Below are 26,703 nucleotides of genomic sequence, written 5' to 3' on the forward strand. Positions count from 1 at the left end.
TTGAGTGTGTTTTTCACTCTCTGCCATATATGCTTGGACTACTATGCCATAAGCCATACATGGGTATGATTTAATGTGCAAGATGTACCCAGGCGTAAGGATATTGTAAGTTACCTTAAAGCTTGTCACTAATTCTTTTAAGACTTAAAATATTTTTTGAGAAAAGATAGGTAGTGATAAAATGTAAAAAGGATGTGTTGTATAACTTGTATGAAGGTAAGAGTGGCTGAAATCAGATGAACATTGCAGTTCGCTAGTATCTTACATGGATACAGTAATTAGTACTGAGAGTTATAGTAGTACAATCACTAGAACATATAAAACTACCAAATTTTAGAGTTGGAGGACAACTTAGAGATTATCTGATCCATCCTTCACCGTCATTTTGCTGTTAAGGCCAGGTGATGAGTATGTTCAAGTGCTTTTATGTTAAGACAGTAGTTTTCAAAGTGTGATACTTGGAGCAGCAACATCACATGGGAACTTCACAGAAATAGAAATTATTGGGTCCCACAGCAGACCTACTGAATCAGAAACTCCCTGGGGATGGGGTCCATCAATCTGTGTTCAACAAAACCACCAGCTGATCCTGATGCATGCTCGAGTTTGAGAACAACTGTTTTAAGAGAAAGGCTAGGCAAGAATTAGATTGACATAGAAGTCCAATATGGTTCGTGACCATTTGGAGATCTTAAAGAAAAAGGAAAAGTAACAAGATTAACTTTTTTTATTTCCCTATTGAAAGCATTTTGCTACAAACTAAAATAGTGTCATTACAATCTCCAAAGGTTTATCAGCAAGTTGACTCTACCAGAGTGATCAGCAGGGTGACATTGAGCAAGTCACTACATCAACCTGGGCTTGAGTCATCCAATCAAAAACAAAAGAATTTTCTAGATATCTCTTCCATCTATAAAATTCCATAATTCCTAATTCCTTTGTTTTATGTGACTGCTTTTGTTTTGTTTTATTGGGGTGGGGATATGGTGGTTACACATATCAATGATATCCCAAGTTGGGAGAAAAGTGAATATCTTTATTTTGTGTGAAATTTTTTAATTCCATCAGTGCTACTAAGTTTCAACTGTTTCAAGTATGGGCCCCTCTTCTTACTATTTTTACTCTCCTTTGGCTGAGGAAATCCCAGTTAATAAGCTTATTAGAATTATTTTTTAGGTCAAAGGTTATATAGTATATGAGTGTTGGTGTAAGTTTTTCTTCTAAAAAGTAAGGTCATTTGTGTCTGCAAGTCAGCTATGAAGTACTGTACTTCCCTCTCTCCCCCTTGCTTAAGTTACATATTTTTCGATATAAGTAACCTCCAGATTAAATTTTTATAAAATTGGTTATATAGGATCTCACACATTAGAGTAAACTTAAAGCTATTTAAATCAGCAACCATGGAAGCTCTCAAAGACATATATAGATTTATTTTATATATTTGTCCTGAATAATAATTTATAATTAATTTATTTCATTACAGAATAGAACAATTGGATGACCTTTTCTGGTTCTCCTCAGACCTTTTTTCTGGCATGATCAAAAATATTTTGCTGTAGTTTTTTTAACCACACCACTCCATTCCTACCCCTACCCCAACCCCAACCAATTAACATTTATTGGTTTTCTAGTTAAGAAGGTAGGAACAACCTATTGAAGACATTAAAGAATCATGTAGTATATAACATGTTCATGGCTTTAGGTTGTATTTCTACTTATTTGATTCTCATTACTTTAATGTTTTGAAAATAAATTTAAATTCTGATTTTGATTTTTCTACTCACAGCAAAGATTCTAGAAATTCAGAGATTATGGTTGGTGGATGTCAGTTACCAGCACTGGTCCCAAAACCTATGTGCTTATTAGTGCCCCCTTTGAATCTAAGTGGTCATCAGGAAGACGCAATACTGAAGCCTTGGATGAATGGTACTGTTTGTTTTCTTAATAAAATCTTGTTGGCTTCCGGTAATATAGAAACTATGTAGGAGATTTTTCCACCAAAAACAAAAAAGTTTTTAAAAAAAGTATAATTGAAACAAGCATAGAATATGTTAAAATTAGGTTTGTGTTCCTTTCCTAAATACTTTTGATGGAACAATTTTCAAAATATCTATATTTATGTGATAATGATAGTACAGGTGAATTATAGGTTAAACCTAAAATATGCATGTTTTAATTGAGTGTATTTGCATATGTAGTTTAGATTTTATGTCATTTTTTGAGAGTTCATAATGCTTTGAACAAAATCAGCTACGTTGAAGAATGAGGTTAAAGACTATAAAATCACTTTGTGTAGCACACATCTAACTTGTACCTTTCCAATACTGACTTCGTGCTGCCTGGTGGTATGTACTATAGCAGTAAGCCCACAGTGGTCATGTGTTTTATCTTAAAAAGCTTTACAGTTTTCGTAATGCAAATAACTACAAAGCTATGCAGCAAAACTTCAGCTTGTTCCACATTGTATCTGGATGCTGCCAAGGTAAAAAATAAATGATTTAAAATAAAAAATGCTTTTATTTTTATTCGTTATTTTATCTTTAGAAAAGAACATTTTTAAATGCTCTAGTTCTCATTTTAAAAGATCAACAGTAAGGGATATGATGCCTGCTATATTAGTCAGCATGGGCCTCCATAACAAAATACCACAGACTGGGTGGCTTAAATATCAGAAATTATTTTGCACATTTCTGGAGGCTAAAAGTCCAAGATCAAGGTTCTGACAGGGTTCATTTTCTGGTGAGGGCCCTCTCTGTGGCTTGCAGATGACCACCTTCTTGCTAAATCCTCACATAGCCTTTCCTTGGTATGTGCAAAGAGAGAAAGAATATGAGCTCTTTGGTGTCTATTCTTATAAGGACACTAATCCTATCTAATCAGGTCTATGACTTCATTTAACCTTAATTACTTCTGTAAAGGCCCTATCTCCAAATAGAGTCATACGGGGGTTAAGGCTTCAACATATGAATTGGAGGGAGGACACACTTCAGTCTGTAGCACCTGAGTTTGTCAAGAGTGTTCTTCCCCTAGAAAGGTTTATTGTGTACAATATAGAATCTGTCTTTTTAACTTGAGACATATCATTTGGATGCAGTGCTCAATGCTGCTATATTAGGCTTTTAAGAAAGTTATGTGCAGCTTATAGTGAGTTTAAAATTTTAAATTCAGGTCTAGAAACACTTAAGGTTACCTAAGAAGTAAATCATAGTAACACACATGGCTGCACAGTCTGTTAATGGAACATGAATATTCCTAAGTGAAACTTTAAAGTGAATAGTGATAGTCATCTTTTTCATTGTTATGAAGGGAATAAGTTGTAACATACTGGTGTTTAACGTCATTCTAAATCATTTCTAGATTTCAGATTTCTGGGAAAACATTCTGTCCTAAAGCTGCAGAATCCTGAAACTTGTGAAATATTTAAAAGGGAAAAAAATGCAGGGGTAAGTTAACCACTTTTTTAAAAAAATAAACATAAAACCTATACTCTAGACCTCTCTGGTTGTGTTTTCCTATCATTACTTTTTTAAGCAGTTTCAGACATTGTGTGGATTTTGAATGGAGGTTGGTAATAAGAGGCGGAATATAAATAGTGACTCACGGGACATTCACAAATAACATAAGAGGTTGAAAGCAGAAGGGGGAAACATCCAAAACAGAAAATACAGGATGAATAGTTTTCTGTGATGAAAGAGAAAGCTGATAATATAAAGCAGTTTATGGGAAAAGTTTGTCATAAAAAGCTTTAACTCGATATCATTTGCCTTTTGCTGTTTATCAGAAAAGCTAAGGAAAATTTTGGCTCTAACAAATTCACCTGAAATATGATGCATATTATAATAGAATTAACTTTTTTATACAAGTGGGGGCAGGTGCGTGAAAAGGAGGAGGGAATGTATAAGCTTTTGTAAAGTGTAAGGACAAGGAGTCTGTAAGATACCTCTGTATCTTCCTCTCAATTTTGCTGTGAACCTAAAACTGCTCCAAAAAATAAAGTCTTAAAAAAAGAAGGTAAAATAGTAATAATCTTGATGGAATATTTTATACTAACAGAAATAGAGAAAATTCAAAGACAAATCACTCTAAATTGATTTTTTTCATTATTTTTAATAACATAAATTATTTAGAGACTTTTTTCTTATCAAATTAGCAAGCAGTTTATCTTGATACTGTTTGGGGTATATAATATTTCTGTTGCTTTGAATGCTTTCTCAATAGATTAAGTATTTTGCAGTTAACAAAGGGATTTTTTCTATTTTTCTATGTGTTCCAGAAGCCCCTAGGGTTGATGATACCCTATAGATACTGCAAATTTCATTTTAATACGTTACGTGGCTGTGAGCGATCACAATGCAAGTTTGCTCATGTACCTGAGCAAGGGGATGAAAAGGTAAAACTTACAAAGTCTTGAAGTAGAGATTGTTTTAATAACTGTCCCAGTCATGCATTTTACCTTAGGTTTTCATTGACTCCTAATAGCTTAAATGAGTTTTGCCTGTTTTTGTGCTTTATATAAATGAAATCATATAATATGTATTATTTTGTGTCTTTTTTTTCCCCCTTTGGAAGCTGATCAGTGTGGGGTTCCAAACCCTTGACATTGGTGTTATAACACCATGCTCTATCCAACTGAGCTAACCGGCCAGCTCATGTGTCTGACTTTTTTTGCTAAATATTTTTGAAATCCATCTTTTTAAATTGTAGATGTTTCTTTCTCATTGCTGTATAATAGTTAATATTCCATTGTGTAAGCATATCAAAATTAATTTTGTTTACGGGCATTTAGGTGGTTCCAGATTTATATACTACAGTAGTCATTGTTCTTCTGCATGTATTTTAGTGAACATATGTACACATTCTGATAGGTTATACTTAAAACTGGAATTGCTAGGTCATAGGGTCTGCCTCTGTTCAACCTTAGGAGATACTGCCAAACAGGTTTCCAAAGTGGTTGTACCAAATTATAGTCTCACCAGAAATGTCTGAGAGTTCTGGTTGCTTCACATCCTTACTAGTTTTTGATATTATCAGCCTTTTAATTTTAGCCGTTTTGGTTGGTGGGTAGAGATGTCTTCCCCAATGGTTGATGAAGCTGGACATCTTTCACGGTGTTTATCTGATATTTGAATATGCTCTTTTTGGAAATGTCCAAATATTTTGCCTATATTCTGTGGGATTGTCTTTTTCTTACTGATCTTCAAGAATACATTACATAATCTGAATAGAAGTTCTTTATTGGATATATATACATATTGCAAATATCTTTTACTACTTTACAAGTTGCGTTTTCACTTTCTTAAAGGTGTCTTTTGATAAAACAATTTCTTAATTTTTATATACAGTAGTTTGTCAGTTATTTTCTTTTGTGGTGTTAACTTTCTACATCCTGTTGAAGATATCTTTGCCAAGATCATGAAGATGTCTCCTGTGTTTTTTCTTTAAAAGTTTGTTTTACCTTTTGCACTTAGAACTCTAATTTGGCTATAATTGATTTTTGTTTATGATGTGAGAAGAGGGTCAAAATAAATTTTTTCCCATATGGATCTCTAGCAGCATTTATTAAAAAGATCATCCTGGGCCGAGCCCGTGGCGCACTTGGTAGAGTGCTGCGCTGGCAGCGCGGCAACGCTCCCGCCGCGGGTTCGGATCCTATATAGGACTGACCGGTGCACTCACTGGCTGAGTGCCGGTCATGAAAAAACGACAAAAAAAAAAAAAAAAAAAGATCATCCTTTCCTCACTGCACTGCAGTGTTACCATGTCATAAATCAGCTGACTGTATATGAGTGGGTCTATTTCTGGGCTGTCTGTTCTAATACATTGGTCAATCTTTATTCTTGCACTAGAAAATGGTTATTTTTTAAATAACCTAAAGAAGGTTTTTGTAATGAATTCAGTATGCATTTCAAATCTGTGAGTTAACCAGACATCAACTTCTTTATTACAATGCTTTAAGCTCAATTTAAAAATTTGAAGTAAGCGAAAAGTTAGGATTGAAATTTGTGTAGTTCTTATGAAATATAAAAAGGTAATTTAATGTTTTTCATGACTTTTGCAGGTTTGCATGGATGTTTTTAAGAAATATATAGTTATCAATGAGCTGTGTTTGCTACAACGCGCAGGTATGAAACAATTGAATGATTACTATAAATTTGTTGATGCCGATGTTTCAAACAACGTGCTGTTGTGCCTTACCATCTGAAAGTAAATTCAGTACTTAAGTATGAAAACTGAGTGCCTTACCTAAAAGTGGCTTTGTTAGCCTTAGAAAAGATTAAAAAATAAATATAGTATTTTGGTTAATAAAAAATTATAATTCACTTAACACTGTAATTCCCTTATGTGCTAATATTTTCATGACTCAGAAATTTTATTTACAGTTGTAAGATAGATTGAAAGGTTAATTAACAGTATCCTTTTCTCCGTCTGAACGGATCTTTCAGAAGCTGAATCTTTACTTCTTCATTCTTCTCTTTTTACACTTACCCCTTGTAGCCAATGCACCATCCATAGTGATTTCTGTGCAGTTCCCTAAACATGCCAGGCTTTGTTATAACTTCAGTGCTACTACTGCATTGTTCTCTCTGCTCAGGATGCCTTTCCTTCCAAACCTTTTCCCCATGGGAAAGACCTATTCAGCTTTCAAGTCTTAGTCATAGGAAATAGTATTACCTCCTCTACTTGACCCTTATCTGATTCCACAGTCCCATCCCATTCTTTACCTCTGTCTCCCCCTACTAGATTATGAGCCCCAAGAGGACAGGAACCAAGCTTTATTTATATTTGTCACCCTGACACAGCCACCAAAGCTACATAGTATGGTGGTAATAGAGCATTTTATTCATTTGCTTGAAATCTCATTCAGCTAAAAATGCCTCTGATGAAGTTGTTGCTTTGTTTTGCTGGTGATATCATCTCTACAAGGGTTAAAGGAAGCATCTGAGGGAACTGCTAGTCTGGACTTAATCTTACTATATCAAGGAAGTAGTTGTTAAGGTAGAAGTAATAGAAGCCTATGTGGGAATGTACTGTAACCTGAGGGATTGTGATAACCAAGGAGGAGGAGCTACATATGGTGAGATGTGCATGAACTTTTAAATTCCATAAATAATTCCATAACATGAGATGTGGAAGAAAAGAGGATGACATGAAAAAGATGCAAAATTCCCCCAAATTTAGTTATGACTGTATAAAGATCTAATATATATATCTAAATTTAGTTTTTAAACAATGAATACAAACAAAATAAAACAAACAAAAAAACCCTATAACAGGAAGTTGTTGTGGACCTGTGCAAATTGTTTGATGTAACAATAGAAACTTAAATCAATGGAACAGAATAAATAGCTCAAGATAGACCTGATATTATGTGTAAAGGGGTCTAGTGTTTAGAAAGACCATAGGACTTGAGAAAGGAGGAATCATTTAATAAATGATGTTAAAATAACTGGATAGCAACTTACACAGAGAAACTCTGAATACCACCAATATAAGATGTGGATCTAACTGCCCAGGCTCTGCAGCGAGGCCTCAGGAACCACTCTGGTACACAAGGGAAGGTAGCTGAATGGGTAGGACTCCCCATCCCCGTGTTTGACCATAGGTCATCATTTATTTTGTATTTGAATTTCCACATAAAATTCTCTTTCTAGAAGTTTTTATTTAGAAATAATTTCAAATTTACAAAAAGTGGCAAAAGTAAAAATTATACAAAGGATACTCATATATCCTAACTCTATCATTTGCACTTGCTCTGTCTTTCTCTCCCCACCCCCCCACACACAGTTTTTCTCCGAACCACTTGAAGGTAAGTTGCGTACATCATGGCTCTTTACCCCTAAATATTTCAATGCCTAGTACCTTAAAATAGGATATCCTTTTATGTAATCATGGAACATTTATCCACATCAGTAAGTTTAACATGGGTATTAGTTTTGTCTAATCTATTGTTTGTATTCAAATATTGTCAATTGACCCGATAGTGTTCCTTTTTTTTTTTTTTATAAAAAAGATGACCAGTAAGGGGATCTTAACCCTTGACTTGGTGTTGTCAGCACCATGCTCTCCCAAGTGAGCAAACCGGCCATCCCTATATAGGGATCTGAACCCATGGCCTTGGGGTTATCAGCACCACACTCTCCCAAGTGAGCTACAGGCCGGCCCCCAATAATGTTCTTTATAGCATTTTTCCCTCTAGTCTAGAATTTAATCCAGGAACAGGTATGTATCCAGTTGTCATGTTTCGTTAGACTCCTTTAATCTGGAACATTTCCATAGTCTTTCTTTGACTTTTTATGTGTGTGAGATAAAATATACATAACAAAATTTACCATTTTAAGTGTACAGCTCACTGGCATTAAGTACATTCACAGTGTACTATCACCACTGTCCAATGTATAACTATCACCACTATTCATTTCCAGAACTGTCATCCCAAACAGAAACTCTGTACCCGTGAAACAATAACTCTCATTACCCCTACCCTTTACCTCCTGATAACCTCTAATTTGCTTCCTGTCTCTGAATTTGCCTGTAAAAGTGGAATCATAAAATATTTGTCCTTTTGTGTCTGGCTTATTTCAGTTACCATAATGTCTTCAAGGTTCATCCATATTGTAACATGTCAGAATTTCCTTTTTAAGGCTAAATTCTATTGTATGTTTGTAACACATTTTGTTTATTCATTTGTCTGTCAATGGACACGGGTTATTTCCATCTTTTGGCTATTGTGAGTAATGGGCCATGAACTTTGATGTACATGTGTCTGAGTCCCTGCTTTCAGTTCTTCTGTTTATATACCTAGAAGTAGAACCATAGGTTCTGTCTTATCTGTTTTATATTTAAATTTCCACATAAAATTCTCTTTCCAGAAGTTTTATGGCTAAAAACATTTGAAAAATTACTACTGTTTAGCATATACCAAAATGAATCAATATAGTATATTAGCAATTCAGTAGAAAAAGGTTTTTTAATCAGATTTTTAGAAAGTGATAATTTCTGTGGTTTAAAGTAATCAAAGGAACTACAAAACATATAAATCTGATCATATAAATTTAAACTGAGAAAAGATGTTAGCTTCAAATATTTCAGATTTCCCATTGGTAGTATACAAAAATATTCCAACTTTTAAGAATAATAAGAGTTCAATCAGCTATTCACAAAGGCATGAACATTTGTTTCCTCTTATGAGAATTAGAAACAGATCTGGAGAGGAAAATCCAGTAGTTACTGGTTCACTAAAATTGTGCACTCCTAATCAAAGAAAGGAGTAAAAACGACCTGATTCTGGTAAGTCATTGATGAAGTAGCATTATGAATTGACAAAACCTTTTAAAAAGGCAATGTAGCAGTTCATGTCAAAAGCTATGAAAATATATAAACCTTGCCACACAACAGTTTAACCAGAAAGGATCATTTTAAAAGGAGAAATTATATTAAAATGTTAAAAACAATGACAAAAAGGAGGAGGGTTGCATGTGAATTAGTGGACTATTTACACAGTAGCTAACAAAGATTCTTTCTAACGATTCCTTTTTTAAACATCTGCAGTTCCAGTTTTATTAATAAGTTATTGTAGCAGACACACTGAATTTCCCATGTTATCAGTTGGTCTGCTTCAGTATAGGCAACTATGTAGATACTACAAAAAGAATAGCAGCAAGAATTTATTTGTACGTGCTCAGGGTAAACAACTGTAGTATATAAAGAAGCTTTACAACAAAGTTCAATATTATTACCCATATTGTTAAAGTTATTAAAAATTCTTATAACTTCAGCGTTGATTTTTCAATTGTTCTGCTAAACTTTGTCAGTAGTTACTGATTTTCTCAAGCAATACCAGGTAGTAATAAGTAATAACACCAGTTAGTAATAAGTGTTTCTGTTAGAAATAATTAATGCAAAAATAAAATTAAAAGTAATTTTTACTAAGGCAGTTTTAGCTAAGGTGTACAGATTTTGACCTGGGAAATTTTGGAATGGGGGTAAAAATGACAGTGAAGTGATCCCAATTAAAATAATTTCGGTAAAATTAATGGCAAAAATTGGGAGTGGTTTAAGTATATAGAAAATAAATTAAGGGTTTGGACTGACATAAAAAGAAACTACTTTCTCAAAGGAAACCAATCAATATTGTTGTAATTTTTGGTAGAATATCTGTAATCATAAACTGGAATCAGAAACATCCCTAGGGTCAACATGTTGGTGGGGTAAAAACAAGAAGGGGTATGTGTCAAAATAGTCTACATTTATCACCAAATTATACAATTTCTTATACATACCGAGGCCACTGCCTCAAGACTCCCTGAAGAGCCTGACTCCTGAGGAGTTTATATTGATACCATAATGTATTTGACAATTTGGACCTATTTTTTGTGGATGGCACATGAGTTACCTCCCAATCTAGTGCTGAGCATGCTTGGTTGACTTCAAATATTATTGCCATTTTGACTTTTGCTTTAATTTTTCTCAAATATTTCTGATACTAGAGCTGTACCTTTCAAAAAAATGAATTTATACTACTTTATCTTAAAATATAGAAAAATTGTCTAATTTAGGAAAGATGGATACCTTAAAAGCAGCAAATGACTTTAATATGTATTTTTTCATTTTCAGTAAACATATTTATGGAGTACTACAGAAAGTTTCCTCCGGGCATACACTTTGATTTACAAGTGCTAAATAACCTTCTAAATTCTTTACTCCAACATTGTTTATTAAAAGAAGTATTTCAGGTAGTTAACCTCAGCATAATTGTTAAAATGCTGGTAAGTAACCTGAAAATATTTTTTTTTTCATATTTTAAGTTAACTTCTATTATATTTGTTTGAATTTGGCAGTTAAATTTCTGTATTTGTTGCATACTTTCTAGAGAACACTTGTGTTTTTCAGCATAACAGATTTGAGAAATTTAAGGTGTACTGAAAGAAGACATGAAAATAAGTATAATTTTTTTTGTTTTATCCAGCCTGCTCTGAAAATATTACTAAAAATATTTGAACATGTGGCAACTATGAAATTAAGGAATGCTGTACCTGCTTTAATTGATATCTTTTGCAAGGTAAAATTTTATCTCCTGTTCTCTAATAGTGAATAACCAAGAAAATAATTATTTTCACTTACACCCTGAAGCTACCTTTTATTCACATTCTGGGTGCCAAAGAATTCTATTTTCAAATATGTTCTTTTTTTCCTGAAATAAGGTTTTTAAACAGATTCCAGTAGCTGATAAGACTTTCCCTTAAATAAATAGTTCCAAGCACTCCAGGTGACTGCTTTCTGATGTGTGAACTGTCTTCATCTCTGCTCCCTAAGATGATAAAAGAAAATTCTTTCTCCAAAAGGTTTGAGGTTGTTTACAACAAAAACAAACAAATCTAAATCTATATCTATATATCTATATATATAGAGAGAGAGAGAGAAAATTGTGACCAAAATAAAGAAAATAGAAACATGGTAGCTAGGAATTAGTTTAAAATCTGGCCCTAAACAAAAAGAGAGATAAGAATTTTTATGACTTTCATAAAAATATGTTGAAATTTTAACTTTTGTTGAATACTTTCTAGTATTTGTTACTACCCAGCCATCGACTTCAGAATAGGCCCAATAGTAGGAAAACCCCCACACTGGAACCACTCTAGCAGATGAACAAAATATTTGAGTGACTACATCTAGTTCCACATTACGAAACTTGACAGAATTACTTGCCTGGAAATTTTCAAATCAAAAGTTACCAATCACCTATAGTAGTTGTAGAAACCCTCAGTAAGAATTCTATAAATAGCCTGATACTGAATAAGTTGGCTTTCTGTAAGATGTACCCCAGTTACTGTCCAAATAAAATTGCCTTTAATAGGGAATATCTAATAAACACAATGATTTTCATTTTTGCATGGTTAATATGGAGCCATCATTTCCAACATTTGTTTACTACCAGTACCAATTTCCCTGTACATATTATTTCAGGGTTCAGCGATGATAAACCATATTATTATCATGGAAGAAAATGCTTTTCCTCCTTCTTACTCTAGCAGTATACCATACCCCTATCTAATTAACAAATATCATTGAGAAAGGAGCAATTAACAGCTTATTTTGTACTGCTTTTAGGTGGTCACCTAGTTTGTCAAGTAACAATTTATATTTAATCTGGTTTTTGAGCATTGTTAAGGGACAGATTTTTTTAAGTGTGTCGGTAACCAGGTAATGAATTTGTTCTTTAGCAGTTTTGCTTACAGTTATCCCTGTCCATTTTTTATTTATTTTAAAAGATGACTGGTAAGGGGATCTTAACCCTTGGCTTGGTGGTGTCAGCACCACGCTCACCCAGTGAGCTAACTGGCCATCCCTATATAGGATCCGAACCCATGGCCTTGGTGTTATCAGCACCACACTCTCCTGAATGAGCCACGGGCCGGCCCTTATCCCTGTCCATTTAGTCAAAAGTCAATGCATGGTCAGTGAATGCAAATAGACCAATAGAAGTCCTTTCAAATGTTACAGAGACTAACAGTAAATAATCAAGGTGTTTACTCCTTTACAAAGTTTGGAAAACTATTTGAGGTGGTGGATCAGTTAGGTTTGCGAGAGGAGCTATTTCCCTTTTTATTTTTATTTATTGAATCATAATCGATTATACGTATTTTGGGGGTTGAACATTGAGATATGTTGATTAAATCAATATTACTAGCATATATATTGTTACAAATCATAATTATTCTTTATACCCCTTATCCAATCTCTCCCCATCACCCTCTCACTTTCCCTCCCCCTCTAATATCCCTACATTTCTTCTCTCCTTCTGAAAGAATAATGGTTACTCTGTTAACTTGTTGCCTAGATGATCTGTCCAGTGCTGAGAGATGTGATCAGGTCCCCCATTATCATAGAGCAGATGCTTCTTCTGTCACTCTGAAATGGGCTTTGTGGAAAGGGACATCCTCTTCTTTTCTTTGTCTCTGCTGGTGACTCTTCTTGTGTGAATGCACTCCAGTGGTTGGTGGACCATCTGCATGGTGGTTGTGGCGTGTAGCCACTTTCGGGGCAGCCATGGTTATTGTGGTGGCTGTGGTGGGCCACCCACATGGAGGTGATGTTTTTGGTATGCTTCTTGGCACTGGCGGCATGACTGGTTGTGGGGTGTGTTTGGTCCCCTTTTCCATGCCTCTGGCCCCTGGGCAGGCCCTAAGGCACTGGCACCATGTTCCTGGTTGTGGGAGGGGTGGCTGGTCCCCTTCTCCATGCCTCAGGTCACCAGACAAGACCCAAGGAGCTGGTTTGGTGTGCTTGATGTGGGAGAGAGGTCCAGTCCCCTTGTCCATGCCCCAGGTCCCTGGGTGGGCCCCGAGGTGCTGGCATGGTGTGCCTAGTTGTGGGGAGGTGGTCTGGTCCCCAACTCCATACCCCGGGTCCTGGGTAGGACCTGAAGCACTGGCTTGGTGTGCCCGGTTGTGGGAGGGGGGTCCAGTCCCCTTCTCCATGCCTCGGGTCCCTGGGCAGGCCCTGAGGGACTGGTGCAGTTTGCCTGGAAGTGGGAGTGGGGTCCGGTCCCTGGATCCAAGCCTCCGGTTCCCAGGGAGGCCCCAAGGTGCTGGTGGTGTGCCTGGGCTGGAACTAATTTTTTGTCCTTTGTTTCTAACACGGGGGAACATCCTGTGGGAACCAGTACTTGAGCTGTGTGGTTTAAATTGCTACTTTGCTGCCATTTCCCTAGGGAAGACTTTTTGTGCGGCTTAGGGTTTAATGGTTGATCTTATAGGTACTTCCGGCTCTCCAGAGACTCAGTGGATCTGTGTTCTGTAGAAACTCTGATCTAGGCCTGAGTTTTTTCATCAAACTGCACCCCATGCAATTCTGCATTCCAGAACAGTCTCCTCCGAATCTTCCTGTGCTGTTTGGGGGCAGGTCGACTGTCCTTGCTGTGTCCCATTATTCTCCTGGTGTTCCCATTTTGCCCACGGCCCATACTCCGAACACTTCCCATGGGATGGGCCCTGCACTGTTCCATTGTGATGACTCACCGGCCTCTGAATGGCTCCCTTTTTTCAGTTGTTCTGGCTCCTCGCTCCTTTGTGGGTCCATGGGAAACCTATTAGTGGTCTTGCTGTCCTGGGAGCCGCCAAGGCCCTCTTCTCTCCTGCTGTCTCCAAGCAACTCCATCTGAAGGTCACAGCTGCAGCTTCTACCGGCTCCTGCTCCATGCGCTCATCAGCTCAAGCCTTAAAGCAGCCGCAGCCTGAAATGCTCAGAGCAACTTTTTCTTTCTCTCATTGTAGTTTCTCCTGCCTTCATGAACTCTGTAGGTCTCTCCTCTTCTTCCCCTGAGCTCCAGCGGCCCCAGCTTGGCTGATGTTACATTTTTATAGTTGTAAATTTGGTTGATTTGTGGGAGAGAGTGACGCTGTGGTCCGTCTATTCCGCCATCTTAACCAGAACTCTTCCCTGGGTCTTTTTTTGCTATTTCCCTTTTTAAAATAAAATTGACCCTGCTTGAGTCCCAAGGAGCTGATACAGAGTTTAAGGATTAGAGCCTAATGTTTAGAACAGGCTTTAAATAGTTATTTGTACAGTTTTTCAGCAAAACTATTTCCAGTTTAAGTTGTTTAATCATATAGCTTAGGGTGGACTTTCTAGGGCCCATTTAAAGGGGCTTTGTGCCACCAAATTTGAGGCAATTTTCCTGAGATTTCAAAGATAGTGAAAATCTCTCAGCAACTTGTTACTATTATCCTTCACTGAAAGAAATTCTGTCTCAAAATACACATCAGTTATAAATTCTAACAACCAAATTACAGCATCTCACATAGAGACTTACACCTTGGAAAATGTAGCTTCTCCTCCACTCTCCCTGCTATTGTTTCATTATCCTACCCCAAATTCTTATTTCCTGGTACTCCTTTCAATCTAGACTGGGGAGGTAAAGCATACATTCTTCTAAACATTGAAAAACATTTTGATATTTAAGTTATGTCTAAAAAGTGGAAGTTTTCTGAAAACTAGATTGAACAATAGAAGATTCTCAATGAAAATGTTGCTCACAGAATTTCAGACACCCCTCAACTGAGTTAGTCTTAACTTTCTCATCTCACCGGTGTTACCTCATGCCCAGGGTGGCATTAGAGGACCTAATTATAACATCTTAGAGCAGAGATCAACAGGATTATTTGAGCTAGTAAGACTGCCAGCCCACAATCTTGTACCTTCCCATCCTCCCAGGGTAATGTCATGCCTTGGAAGAACTGTCGCAGAAGGCCTACCTCTCATTCATCTATTCTTACACCAGAAGCATCCAGATACTCCCCTGTTAGCTGTCTCCATTAGAGCTGAGTTGCATGAAAAGGACAGAAAATGAGTCGTGTGAATGGAAGAGAAAATCTTTGAATTTTTTTTTTAATCAAATAGTGTATTACATGTGAGCAGTCAGTCACCTGGGTTATTAATTTAACAAGTAATCAGCAATTATTCTCTGGCCAAGGCCCTGTGTGAAGCACAGGAAAAGGTTTCTCAGCTCTTCCACATTTTTATAAGAATAACTACTTTTTTTTTCTCTTCTACAGCTTGTTGAAGCTGGGATGGTGCCTGACTCAGAACAATTTAACTATATTGTTAAGCTTTTATACGAAGCACAAGCTTCCAAACAAGAAATAACTGCAGTTCTAGAAATGAAATCCAGGTGAGAAAAATCATTATAATTAAAGCTAAAATAAGGGCCGGCCTGTGGCTCACTTGGGACAGTGTGGTGCTGATAACACCAAGGCCGCGAGTTCAGATCCCTATATAGGGATGGCCAGTTGGCTCACTTTGAACAGCGTGGTGCTGACAACACCAAGTCAAGGGTTAAGATCCCCTTACGGGTCATCTTTAAAAAAAAAAAAAAGCTAAAATATATGTATTTTGGTGAGGACTGTTAAAGGGTGAAGGAAAAGCACTTATAACTGTTTATATGCCCAGACACCAGGATAGTTGCACATCATAAACCCTTGTCTCATCTCTTGGCTCTGTTCTACGATAGTCAAATTGCCTCTGGCCAGTCTCACCACATCTTTCTCAGTTCCCCATTTCATCTCAATGTCTGGCACATTAAGTATAAAATGACTATCTTTTATCTTCTGTTTCACCAGTACTTAATTCTATTTAATGCATTCTATTGTATATATACACCTTACCTTAATTCTTTTTTCTCTTTCGCTCACTTCTTGTCATGTTAGCTTAATAAAATACCTCAGTGCTTCTCCTTCATTCAGTTTCTCTATTCAGATTATGGGCCTCCAAAGGCCTTGTGTTTTTTAAACCTCTGGTAATTCTAAGAGTAGTACCATAATATACCTGTACTGAGAAAAAGGAAAGCCATGACCTTTTAAAAAAAATAATTAAAGTATGACATACATAGAAAAAAATATATAAATTATAAGTATTTAAATGAACCATACTTTTTTAATGAAATGAGATTTGATAAAGAGCAAATGGTATCAACTGCTGAAGTCCTTCAGAATGCCCAGAAATCTCCCACAGAGAGCTTCTACAGCTATTTTTATCTCATTTCTCCTTATCCTTTAATGCAGAAGTTCCCTAACGTTTTTGGTTTACAGTGTCCCTAGGCCAAAAGAAGTACACTAGCAGTCTCATTTGTTAAGTAGTTAGGTCCAAACAAGTTAATAGTAGTAGTTTGTACAGTGTCTGACAGATATCACTTGAAAGTTTGAAATAGTCTGTGTGCCCCTGTGAGTTTGCTACAGTGCCCTGGGTGCCATAGTGCAGTTAGAGAATTGCAGCTCTAAGTAATACTACTCCCTTCAAGCACCAGCACTGAAGTTAATTTGAGTTCTTCAGGTTCTATGATTTTTTTCATTTAACTACTGACAACAATATTTATGTTTTCTATGAAAATTTTAACACTATTTAGGTTAAATAGATTTTTAAGATGACCTGGGAAATAAATTTTTGTTAGCAAAATGCAATTCATCTAATAAGCCAGGCACATAAAGAGAAATACTGCATGTCCTCACTCATAAGTGGGAGCTAAAGAAAAAAATAAACAAATAAAAAAAGAAAGAAAGATACAACAATCATAATAACTCATTGAACATTCAGAAGAAGAAAACAGAGGGGGCTAGCTGGTTAGCTCAGTTGGTTAGAGCACAACCTTGTAATACCAAGGTCACAGGTTCAGATCCTCTAACCAGCCAGCCACCAAAAAAGAAAAAAAGAAGGAGAAAACAGAACTAAGGCCAATAGAGGTGGGAAAGGGGAAGGGGAAAAAGGATTTAGTGAGAAATTGGTGATCACTTGTATAATGTTGAATGTACTAACTATCCTGATTTGAACATCACATGTTGCACACAGGTATTGATGTTCAACACTGTACCCCACAGATATGTACCATCAATTGTGTTTCAATAAAAAATTTTAAAAGTTTTAGGGCCAACCCCTTGGCGCACTCGGGAGAGTGTGGCGCTGGGAGCGCAGCAGTGCTCCCGCCGCGGGTTCGGATCCTATATAAGGATGGCCGGTGCGCTCACTGGCTGAGCGCGGTACGGCGGTCACAAAAAGACAATAAAAAAAAAATTTTTTTAATTTTTAAAAAAGAAATGCAATTCATCTAGCATATGGTTCTGGGATATAATCCATTTATAAGTAGGAAGCATTAATATTTTTTTCCAAACATTAAGTTCATTTTTCCCCTGAGCCATATGCTGAAATCTTTTCTCATATTGGGCAGTGGCTCAAAAGCCTAGAGAACTCAAGTGGCTAGCAGATTTTAGTCTCCTGCAAGATTCATTAGCAGCCGGTACAGGAGAAGTATATGCATCAAGGCTCAAGAGAGCAGCAGTACCCTTGTGCATAGGACAGCCACAGAACTTCATCCTTCATTCAATGATTAGGAACAGGATCTGTTGGTATATAGGAAGACTCCAGAACAAACCAGCGTTAGTTTTCGAATTTTCAAAGTAATGCAATCACAGAAGTAATTCTTACAGTTTATTTTATAGCCACTGATCTCAAAAATTGTATCCCTGTACTCTCTGCCTCTTCCTGTGCTTCCACTTCAGAATGATGATGAGTGTTCTGTAAGAGGTACAGACGTACGTCACTTTATCAAGCTTCACAGATAACTATGTTTTGTTTTTTTTTTTGTCGTTTTTTCGTGACCAGCACTCAGCCAGTGAGTGCACCGGCCATTCCTATATAGGATCCGAACCCGCGGCGGGAGCGTCGCCACGCTCCCAGCGCTGCACCCTCCCGAGTGCGCCACGGGCTCGGCCCCAGATAACTATGTTTTTACAAATTGAAGGTTTGTGGTAACCCTTTGTCAAGCAAATCTTTTGGCATCATTTTTCTAACAGTATGTGTTCACTTTTTGTCTCTGTTACATTTTAGAAATTCTCACAGTATTTTAAAGTTTTTCGTTATTGTTATGTCTGTTATGGTGATCTGTGATCAGTGATCTTTGTAATTACTCTTACAATTATTTGGGGGAGTCATGAACCGTGCCTGTATAAATTAATAAGTGCTGTATGTGTTCTAACTGCTCCTTCAACCCACCATTCCCCCATCTCTCTTTATCTCCTCAAGCCTCCCTATTCCCTGAGACACAGCAGTATTGAAATTAGGCCAGTTAATAACCCTACAATGGCCTTTTAAGTGTTGAAGTGAAAGGAATAGTCCACACATCTCTCACTTTAAACCAAAGCTAGTAATGATTAAGCTTAGTAGGAAGGCATGTCAAAAACCAAGATAGGCCAAAAGGTAGGCCTCTTGTGCTGAACAGTTAGCCAAGTTGTGAATGCAAAGAAAAAGTTCTTGAAGGAAATGAAAAGTGCTACTCTAATGAACACACAAATGATGAGAAAGTGAAACAATAGCCTTGTAGCTGACATGGAGAAAGTTTTAGTAGTTTGGACAGAAGATCAAACCAGCCACAACATTCGTTTAAGCTAAAGCCTAATTCAGAGCAAGGTCCTAACTCTCTTTAATTCTATGAAGGCTGAGAGAGGTGAGGAAGCTGCAGAAGAAAAGTTTGAAGTTAACAGAGGATGGTTCATGAGGTTTAAGGGAAGAAGCCATCTCCATAGCATAAAAGTGCAAGGTGAAGCAGCAACAAGTTATCCAGAAGATCTGGCTAAAATAATTGATGAAGGTGGCTACACTAAACATAATATTTTTAATGTGGACGAAACAGCCTTCTATTGGAAGATGCCATCTAGGACTTTAATAGATAGAAAGGAAAAGTCAATATCTGGCTCTAAAGCGTCAAAGGACAGGCTGACTATCTTGTTAGGGGCTAATGCAGCTGGTGATTTTAAGTTGAAGCCAATGCCCATTTATCATTTTTGAAAAATCATAGGGCCTTTAAGAATTATGCTAAATCTACTCTGCCTATGCTCTATAAATGGAGCAACAAAGCCTGGATGACCTCACATCTGTTTACAGCATGGTTTCCTGAATATTTTAAGACCACTGTTGAGAAGTACTGCTCAGAAAAAAAGATTCCTTTTAAAATATTACTGTTCATTAACAATGTATGTAGTCATCCAAGAGCTCTGGTGGAGATGTACAAAGAGATTAATGTTATTCTCATGCTTGCTAACACAACATTCATTCTGCAGCCAATGAATCAAGGAATCATCTGGACTTTCAAGACTTGTTATTTAAGAAATACATTTTGTAAGACTAAGCTGCCATAGTCATTTGTCTGATGGATCTGAGCAAAGTCAATTGAAAACCTTCTAGAAAGGATTTACCATTGTAGATGCCATTAAAAACATTTGTGATTCTTGAGAGGAAGTCAAAATATCAACATTAACAGGAGCTTGTAAGAAGTTGATCCCATTCCTCATGGATGACTTTGAAGGGTTTAAGACTTCAGTGGAGGAAGTAACTGCAGGTACTGTGAAAAGAGCAAGAGAATTAGAATTAGAAGTGGAGCCTGAAGATGTGACTGAATTGCTGTAATCTCATAATAAAACTTGAATGGATGAGGAGTTGTTTCTTATAGATGAGCAGAGAGATTGGTTTCTTGAGATGGAATCTACACCTAGTGAAGATGCTGTGAACACTGTTGACATGACAACAAAGGACTTAGAATATTACATAAATTTAGTTGATTAAGCAACTTCAGAATTTGATAGGATTGACTCCAATTTTGGAAGAAATTCTGTTTGTAAAATGCTATCAAACAGCATCACATGCTACAGAGAAATCTTTCATGAAAGGAAGAGTCAATAAATGTGGGAAACTTCATTGTTATCTTATTTTAAGAAATTACCACAGCCAGCCTTGCCTTCAGCAACCACCACTGTGATCAGTCAGCAGCCATCAACATTTGAGGCAAGATCCTCCACCAGCAAAAAGATTACAACTTGCTCAAGCCTCAGAAGATCATTAGCATTTTTAAAGTATTTTAAATTAAGATATGTACAGTGTTTTTTTAGACATGCTATTGCACACTTAATAAACTATAGTATAGTATAAACATAACTTTTATATGCACAAGGAAACAAAAAATTCATATGATTCACTTTATTGAGATATTTACTTTATTGCAATGGCCTGGAACTGAACCAGCAATGTCTCTAAAGTGACCTATTTGATGAAGGAGAGAGTTCTGAGAGACTAGGAAAATGACTGGGTAGTTAAGGGGTATGAATCATAATTGAGTAGGTGGACCCAGCCCCAAGGCAAAAGGAAAAAAATGAAGTGTATATTATATTTGAGTTTTCTTAACACTCTTTGAAATAATTAACCTTTTCTGGGCTAGGTAAATGAGTTTTAATGAACATTCATATTTTGATTATATAGTTTACAGTTCATTTGAAAGACTATCACAATAGATAAGGCTGCTACAAAGATTTTTAACATTGATATTCATGTGAATTTAGGTGTGCCTGTAATCTAGGAAACTTGTTGACATATGTTCAGTGATTATTTAAAAACAGTTACATTAAAATTAAGTATTGATGTTAGGGCTTAAGTCTGTCATTTTATTATTTGTTTTGTTTGTTTCCTATTTCCCATTTCTTGTCTTCCTATGGTGATTACTTGAACTTTTTTATTATTTTTTTTTTAGATTTTAATTTATCAGTATACAGTGTAGTTTATTTTCATGTTGCTTTACCAATTTCTCCTTTTCCTCCCTCCCTCTCCCCCCTTACCCCCATCAACATCATATCTGTTCACTTGTTTTAACATGTTCAAAGAATTGTTATGTCTTCTTTTTTTCTCTCCTGTTCATTTGTATATTTACTTATTTATTTTTATTAGCTTCCACAAATAAGTGAGAACATGCAGTATTTCTCTTTCTGTGCTTAGCTTATTTCACTTAATATAATTTTCTCTAAGTCCATCCATGTTGCTGCGAATGGTAGTATTTTATTTTTTTTAAATAGCAGAATAGTATTCCATTGTGTAGATGTACCACATTTTCCTTATCCACTCATCTGATGATGGGCGTTTAGGCTGGTTTCAACTCTTGGCTATTGTAAATAGTGCTGCAATAAACACTGGAGTACAGGTATTCCTTCGACTTGATCATTTCCATTCCTCTGGTTATATTCCCAGCAGTGGGATAGCTGGGTCTTATGGTAGATCTATCTGTAATTGTTTGAGGAACGTCCATACCATTTTCCGTAGAGGCTGCACCATTTTGCAGTCCCACCAACAGTGTAGGAGGATACCTTTTTCTCTGCATGCTCACCAACATTTGTCATTCTCAGTCTTTTGGTTATTAGCCATCCTAACAGGAGTGAGATGGTATCTCGAAGTGGTTTTGATTTGCATTTCCCGAATGCTGAGTGATGTTGAGCATTTTTTCATATGTCTGCTTTTGCCCATTTTTTAATTGGTTTACTTGTTTTTTTGCTGTTAAGTTGTTTGAGTTCCTTGTATATTCTGGTTATTAATCCTTTGTCAGATATGTATTTTGCAAATATCTTCTCCCACTCTGTTGCTTGGCTTTTCACTCTTAATTTCTTCCGCTGTGCAGAAGCTTTTTATTTTGATATAATTCCATTTGTTTATTTTTCCTTTGGTTGCCTGTGCTTTTGAGATCATGTTCATAAAGTCTATGTCAATCCTACTTCCTAGAGTGTTTCCCCTATGTTTAGGAGTTTTATTGTTTCAGGACATATATTTAATTCTTTAATTTGTTTGGAGTTTATTTTGGTATATGCTGAGAGGTACGAGTCTAGTTTCATTCTCCTACATAAGAATGTCCAATTTTCCCATCACCATTTACTGAAGAGGCAGTCTCCTCCCCAGTGTGTACTCTTGATGCCTTTGTCAAAGATCATCAGATGGCTGTAGGTGCATAGGTTGATTTCTGGATTCTATATTGTGTTCCATTGGTCTGGATGTCTGTTTTTATGCTAGTACCATGCTGCTTTGGTTACTATAGCTTTGTAGTATAGTTTAAAATCAGGTAGTGTTATGTCTCCAGCTTTATTTTTTCACTCAGAATTGCTTTGGCTATTCTTGGTCTTTTATTATTCCATATGAATGTTAGGATTGTTTTTTCCAGTTCTGAGAAAAATGTCATTGGAATTTTGAGGAGGATTGCATTGAACCTATAGATCATTTTGGGTAGTACAGACATTTTCACAATGTTAATTCTTCTACTCCAAGAGCATGGGATATCTTTCCATCTTCTTGTGTCCTCTTTAATTTCTCTCAACTGTGGTTTGTAGTTCTCATTGTAGAGATTTTTCACATTCTTGGTTAAATTTATTCCTAGGTATTTTATTTTTTGGTGACTACTGTAAATGGGCTAGCTTTCTTGATTTCTTCTTCTGCTAGTTCATTGTTGGAGGATAGAAATGCTACTGATTTTTGCATATTGATTTTGTATCCTGCAACTTTGCTGAAATCACTTATTTGAGTATTTTTTTTTTTTTTTTTTTTTTGTAGAGTCTTTAGGCTGTTACTTGAACATTTTTTAGAATTCTATTTGGATTATCTATAGTGTTCTTTAGTTTCTTTCTTTGTATATTCTTTTAGAGGTTGCTGTAGTGTACTTCCCTTTTTACCTAGCAGTCCCAGTTCTAGAAATGTACCCTGAAAATACACTTCTATCAGTACTAAAATACATATACTTAAGCTTATTCACTGCAACATTGTTTATAGTTGCGAAATATTAGGGATAACCTAAATGCACATACATCCGTTGAAAATCCTATAGTATATTCACACAATGGAGTACTTTGCAGCTATAAAAAGGAATGGGAAATTTCTCTATAAACTGTTTAGAGTGATAACCAAAATATACTGTTCATATAAATGTTCTAAATATAACAAAGGACAGCAATTGGCAGGGTAGATATAAAAGTATGACTATATGCCCTTTACAAGAAATTCACTTCCAATATAAGGATATTGGTGGTTGAAACCAAAAGGATGGAACATATATCATGCATGCATTAGTTTTAAAAAAAAGCATGAGTGGCTATATTAATGTCATATAAAGTAGACTTCAAAGCAAAGAAAATTTCCAGGGACGAAATGGAATGCTACATAATGATAAAATGGGCAGTAACACCAAGAAGACACACCAGTGTGAATGTGTATGCACCAAACAACAGAGCATCAGTAAATGAAACTGATACCGTTTGAAAGGATCCACAAAAAACTAAAATAACTGTGGTTGCATATGGGGAGGAGAGCTGGGTGACTGAAAGACAGTTGTGGAAGGAGACTATTATTTTGTATATCCATGTATAGTGTTTGATTTTGGAACTATGAATATATTACCTTTGCAAAAATCAAATAAACAGCATCTTTTAAAAAATACTGAAGCAAAAGAAGAACTGAAAGGAGAAACAGACAGATCTGTAATTATAGTTGGAGACTTCAACATCCCTCACTCAACAATTGATAGAAATACTAGGAAACCAGCAACGATACAGAACTAAACACCACCATCAATCAACAGGATCTAATAGACATTTATAGAACATTCCACCTTAAAACAGAATACACATTCCTTTCAAGCACCCATGGAACACTCACCAAGGTAGACCATATCCTGGACCATAAAACAAACCTCAAAAAATTTCAATATACTCAGTACGTTTCAATTAAGTGAAAAAGAAAGACTGAAATAAATTTTTTTCAAAGAATTGAAATTATACGGAGTGCATTCTCTGACCATAATGGAATCAAACTGGAAGTCAACAACAGGAAAATCTCCAAACATTTGGAAATTAAACACACTTCTATATAATCTATGGGTGAAGAGCAAGTCTCAAAAGAAAACTGAACTGTTACAACTAAATGATAATGAAAATATATCACAATTTTGGAAGTGCATTTAAAGCAGCGCTGAGAGGGAAATCTGTAGCACTAACTATTCTAAAGTCTCACTTCAAAAAATAAGAAAATAAGAGGGAAATAAACCAAACATAAGAAAGGAAATAATAAAGATAAGAGCAGGAATCAATGAAACTGAAAACAAAAAAGTGATAAAGAAAACAAATGAAACAAAAAGTTGTTTCTCTGAAAAGATCAATAACCTTTAGCAAGACTAAGATAAAAAGATAGCAGACATAAATTACCAGTATGAGAAATGACACAGGGGTTGTTAGTACAGATCCTGCTTCTATTAAAAGGATCTTAAGGGATTGCTTTGAACAACTCAGCATAAACTCAGCAACACAGATGAGTTGGAGCAGTTCCTCAAAAAACACAAGATACCAACATGTACCCAATATGAACTAGATCATCTGAGTAGGCTTATAATTATTGAAGAAATTTAATTCATAATTTAAAAGCTTCCAAAAAAGACATCCCAAGAGCCAAATGGTTTTACTGGAGAATTCTACCTGTCATTTAAAGAAGTATCAGCATGAATTCATGCATTATCTTCCAGAAAATAGAAAAGTAGGGAACACTTTATAAGCATGTTACACACAAAAACCAGACAGAATATTTTTTTAAAAAGCTACAAACCATAACTCTCATGAGCTTAAATGAAGAAATCTTCAACAAAGTAGCATATTGAATTCAACAATATCTAAAAATATTCTACACCATGACCAAGTGCGATTTATTCCAATGCTGCAAAGATGGTCCAATATTTGAAAAGCAGTGTAATCCATCATATCAGCAGCATAAGAATAAAAAACCACATTATCATATTAATAATTAGAAAAGCACTTGACAAAATTCAACATTCATGCATGATTTTTAAAAATCAGAAAATTAGGAATAAAGGAGAAACTCTTTAACTTAAAGAGCACCTGTAAAATATCTGTAGCAAACATCATACTTAGATGAAAAACTGGATACTCTCCTCCTAAAATTGGAAACAAGGCAAAGATATCTGCTCATGACACTCCTATTCATTGAAAATCCTAGCTGGCATGATAAGGCAAGTAATGGAAATGAGGCATACAGATTGGAAATAAATAAAATCATCCCTTTTTGGAGCCTATTCGCAGATGATACATTTTTTATATACATGCCAAGAAATCTACCAAGAAAACTCCTAGAACTAATAAGTGAATACAGCAAGGTTGTAGGATAAACACACAAAAAGCATTTATCTTTCAATACAAGGTGCTATAGTTTTAATGTCCCCAAAACTCAAAAAAGAAACCTTTGACCCAAACTTGACACATTATACAAAAATTAATTCAAAATGGCAAAATAGATCATGAATTTAAATGTAAAACTATAAAACTCTTAGGAAAAAATAGGAGAAATCTGGGGGGACCTAGGGCTAGGCACGAGGAAAGCTTAGAGATAACTAGATAACACCAAAAGCATCCATAAAATGTTGATAAATTGAGCTTCATCACAATTAAAAACTTTTGCTGTGTGAAAGAACCTTATAAGAGGATGAAAAGCCAAGCAACAGACTAGGTGAAAATATTTGTAAGCTACATATACAAAAGATGTCTTGTGTCTAGAATGTATAAAGACCTCTCAAAACTGAACAGTGAAAAAACAATTCTATTAGAAAGTGGACAAAAGACATAAACACCAGTGAGGATATGCATGTGACAAAGAAGCATATAAAAAGATGTTCAACATTGTTAGCCATAAGAGAAATGCAGATTAAAACAATAATGAGATATCACCTTACACCGATCAGAATGACTGAAATAAAAAATTGTGTCAACACCAAATGCTGGTAGGATATGGAGAAACTGTATCATATGTTGTTGGTGAGAATGTAAAATGGTGCAGCCACTATGGAAAGCAGTTTAGCAGTTAAAAAAAAAAAAAAAACCTAAACATTCAAATGCCAGATAGAGCTATATGACCCAGCTATTCCACTGTTGGGAATATGCCCAGAGGAATAGAAATCATCATGCTGAAGGGATACCTACACTCCCATGTTTATTGCACCACTATTTACAAGAGCCAAGAGTTGGAACCAGCCCAAATGTCCATCATCACATGAGTGGATAAGGAAACTGTGGTATATCTACACAATGGAATACTACTCTGGTATAAAAAAGAATGAAATACTACCATTTGCAACAACATGGATGGACTTAGAGAAAATTATATTAAGTGAAACAAGTCAGGCACAGAAAGAGAAATACCGCATGTTCTCATTTATTTGTGGGAGTTAAAAATAAATAAATAAATAAATAAATATACAAACAAAGGGTGAGGGAGGAAGAAGACACAACAGTAATAATCACAATTCCTTGAACTTAAGACAAGTGAACAGATATAATGGCAGGGGTGGGGAGAGGGAGGAGA

The 26,703-nt window shown here is 35.8% G+C and overlaps 1 protein-coding gene across 1 annotated transcript in view; it reads left to right on the forward strand.

Annotated features, from left to right (window-relative positions):
* TOPAZ1 (testis and ovary specific TOPAZ 1) overlaps positions 1–26,703 on the forward strand; it is an 88,045-nt gene that overhangs the window by 24,850 nt on the left and 36,492 nt on the right. The window contains 7 exon segments of the mRNA XM_063113382.1: positions 1,787–1,926; positions 3,358–3,443; positions 4,274–4,390; positions 6,059–6,122; positions 10,615–10,766; positions 10,967–11,059; positions 15,555–15,670. Coding sequence (XP_062969452.1) covers positions 1,787–1,926; positions 3,358–3,443; positions 4,274–4,390; positions 6,059–6,122; positions 10,615–10,766; positions 10,967–11,059; positions 15,555–15,670 — 768 coding nt within the window.

This window comes from Cynocephalus volans, chromosome 11, assembly GCF_027409185.1.
Source record: "Cynocephalus volans isolate mCynVol1 chromosome 11, mCynVol1.pri, whole genome shotgun sequence".
NCBI lineage: Eukaryota > Metazoa > Chordata > Mammalia > Dermoptera > Cynocephalidae > Cynocephalus > Cynocephalus volans.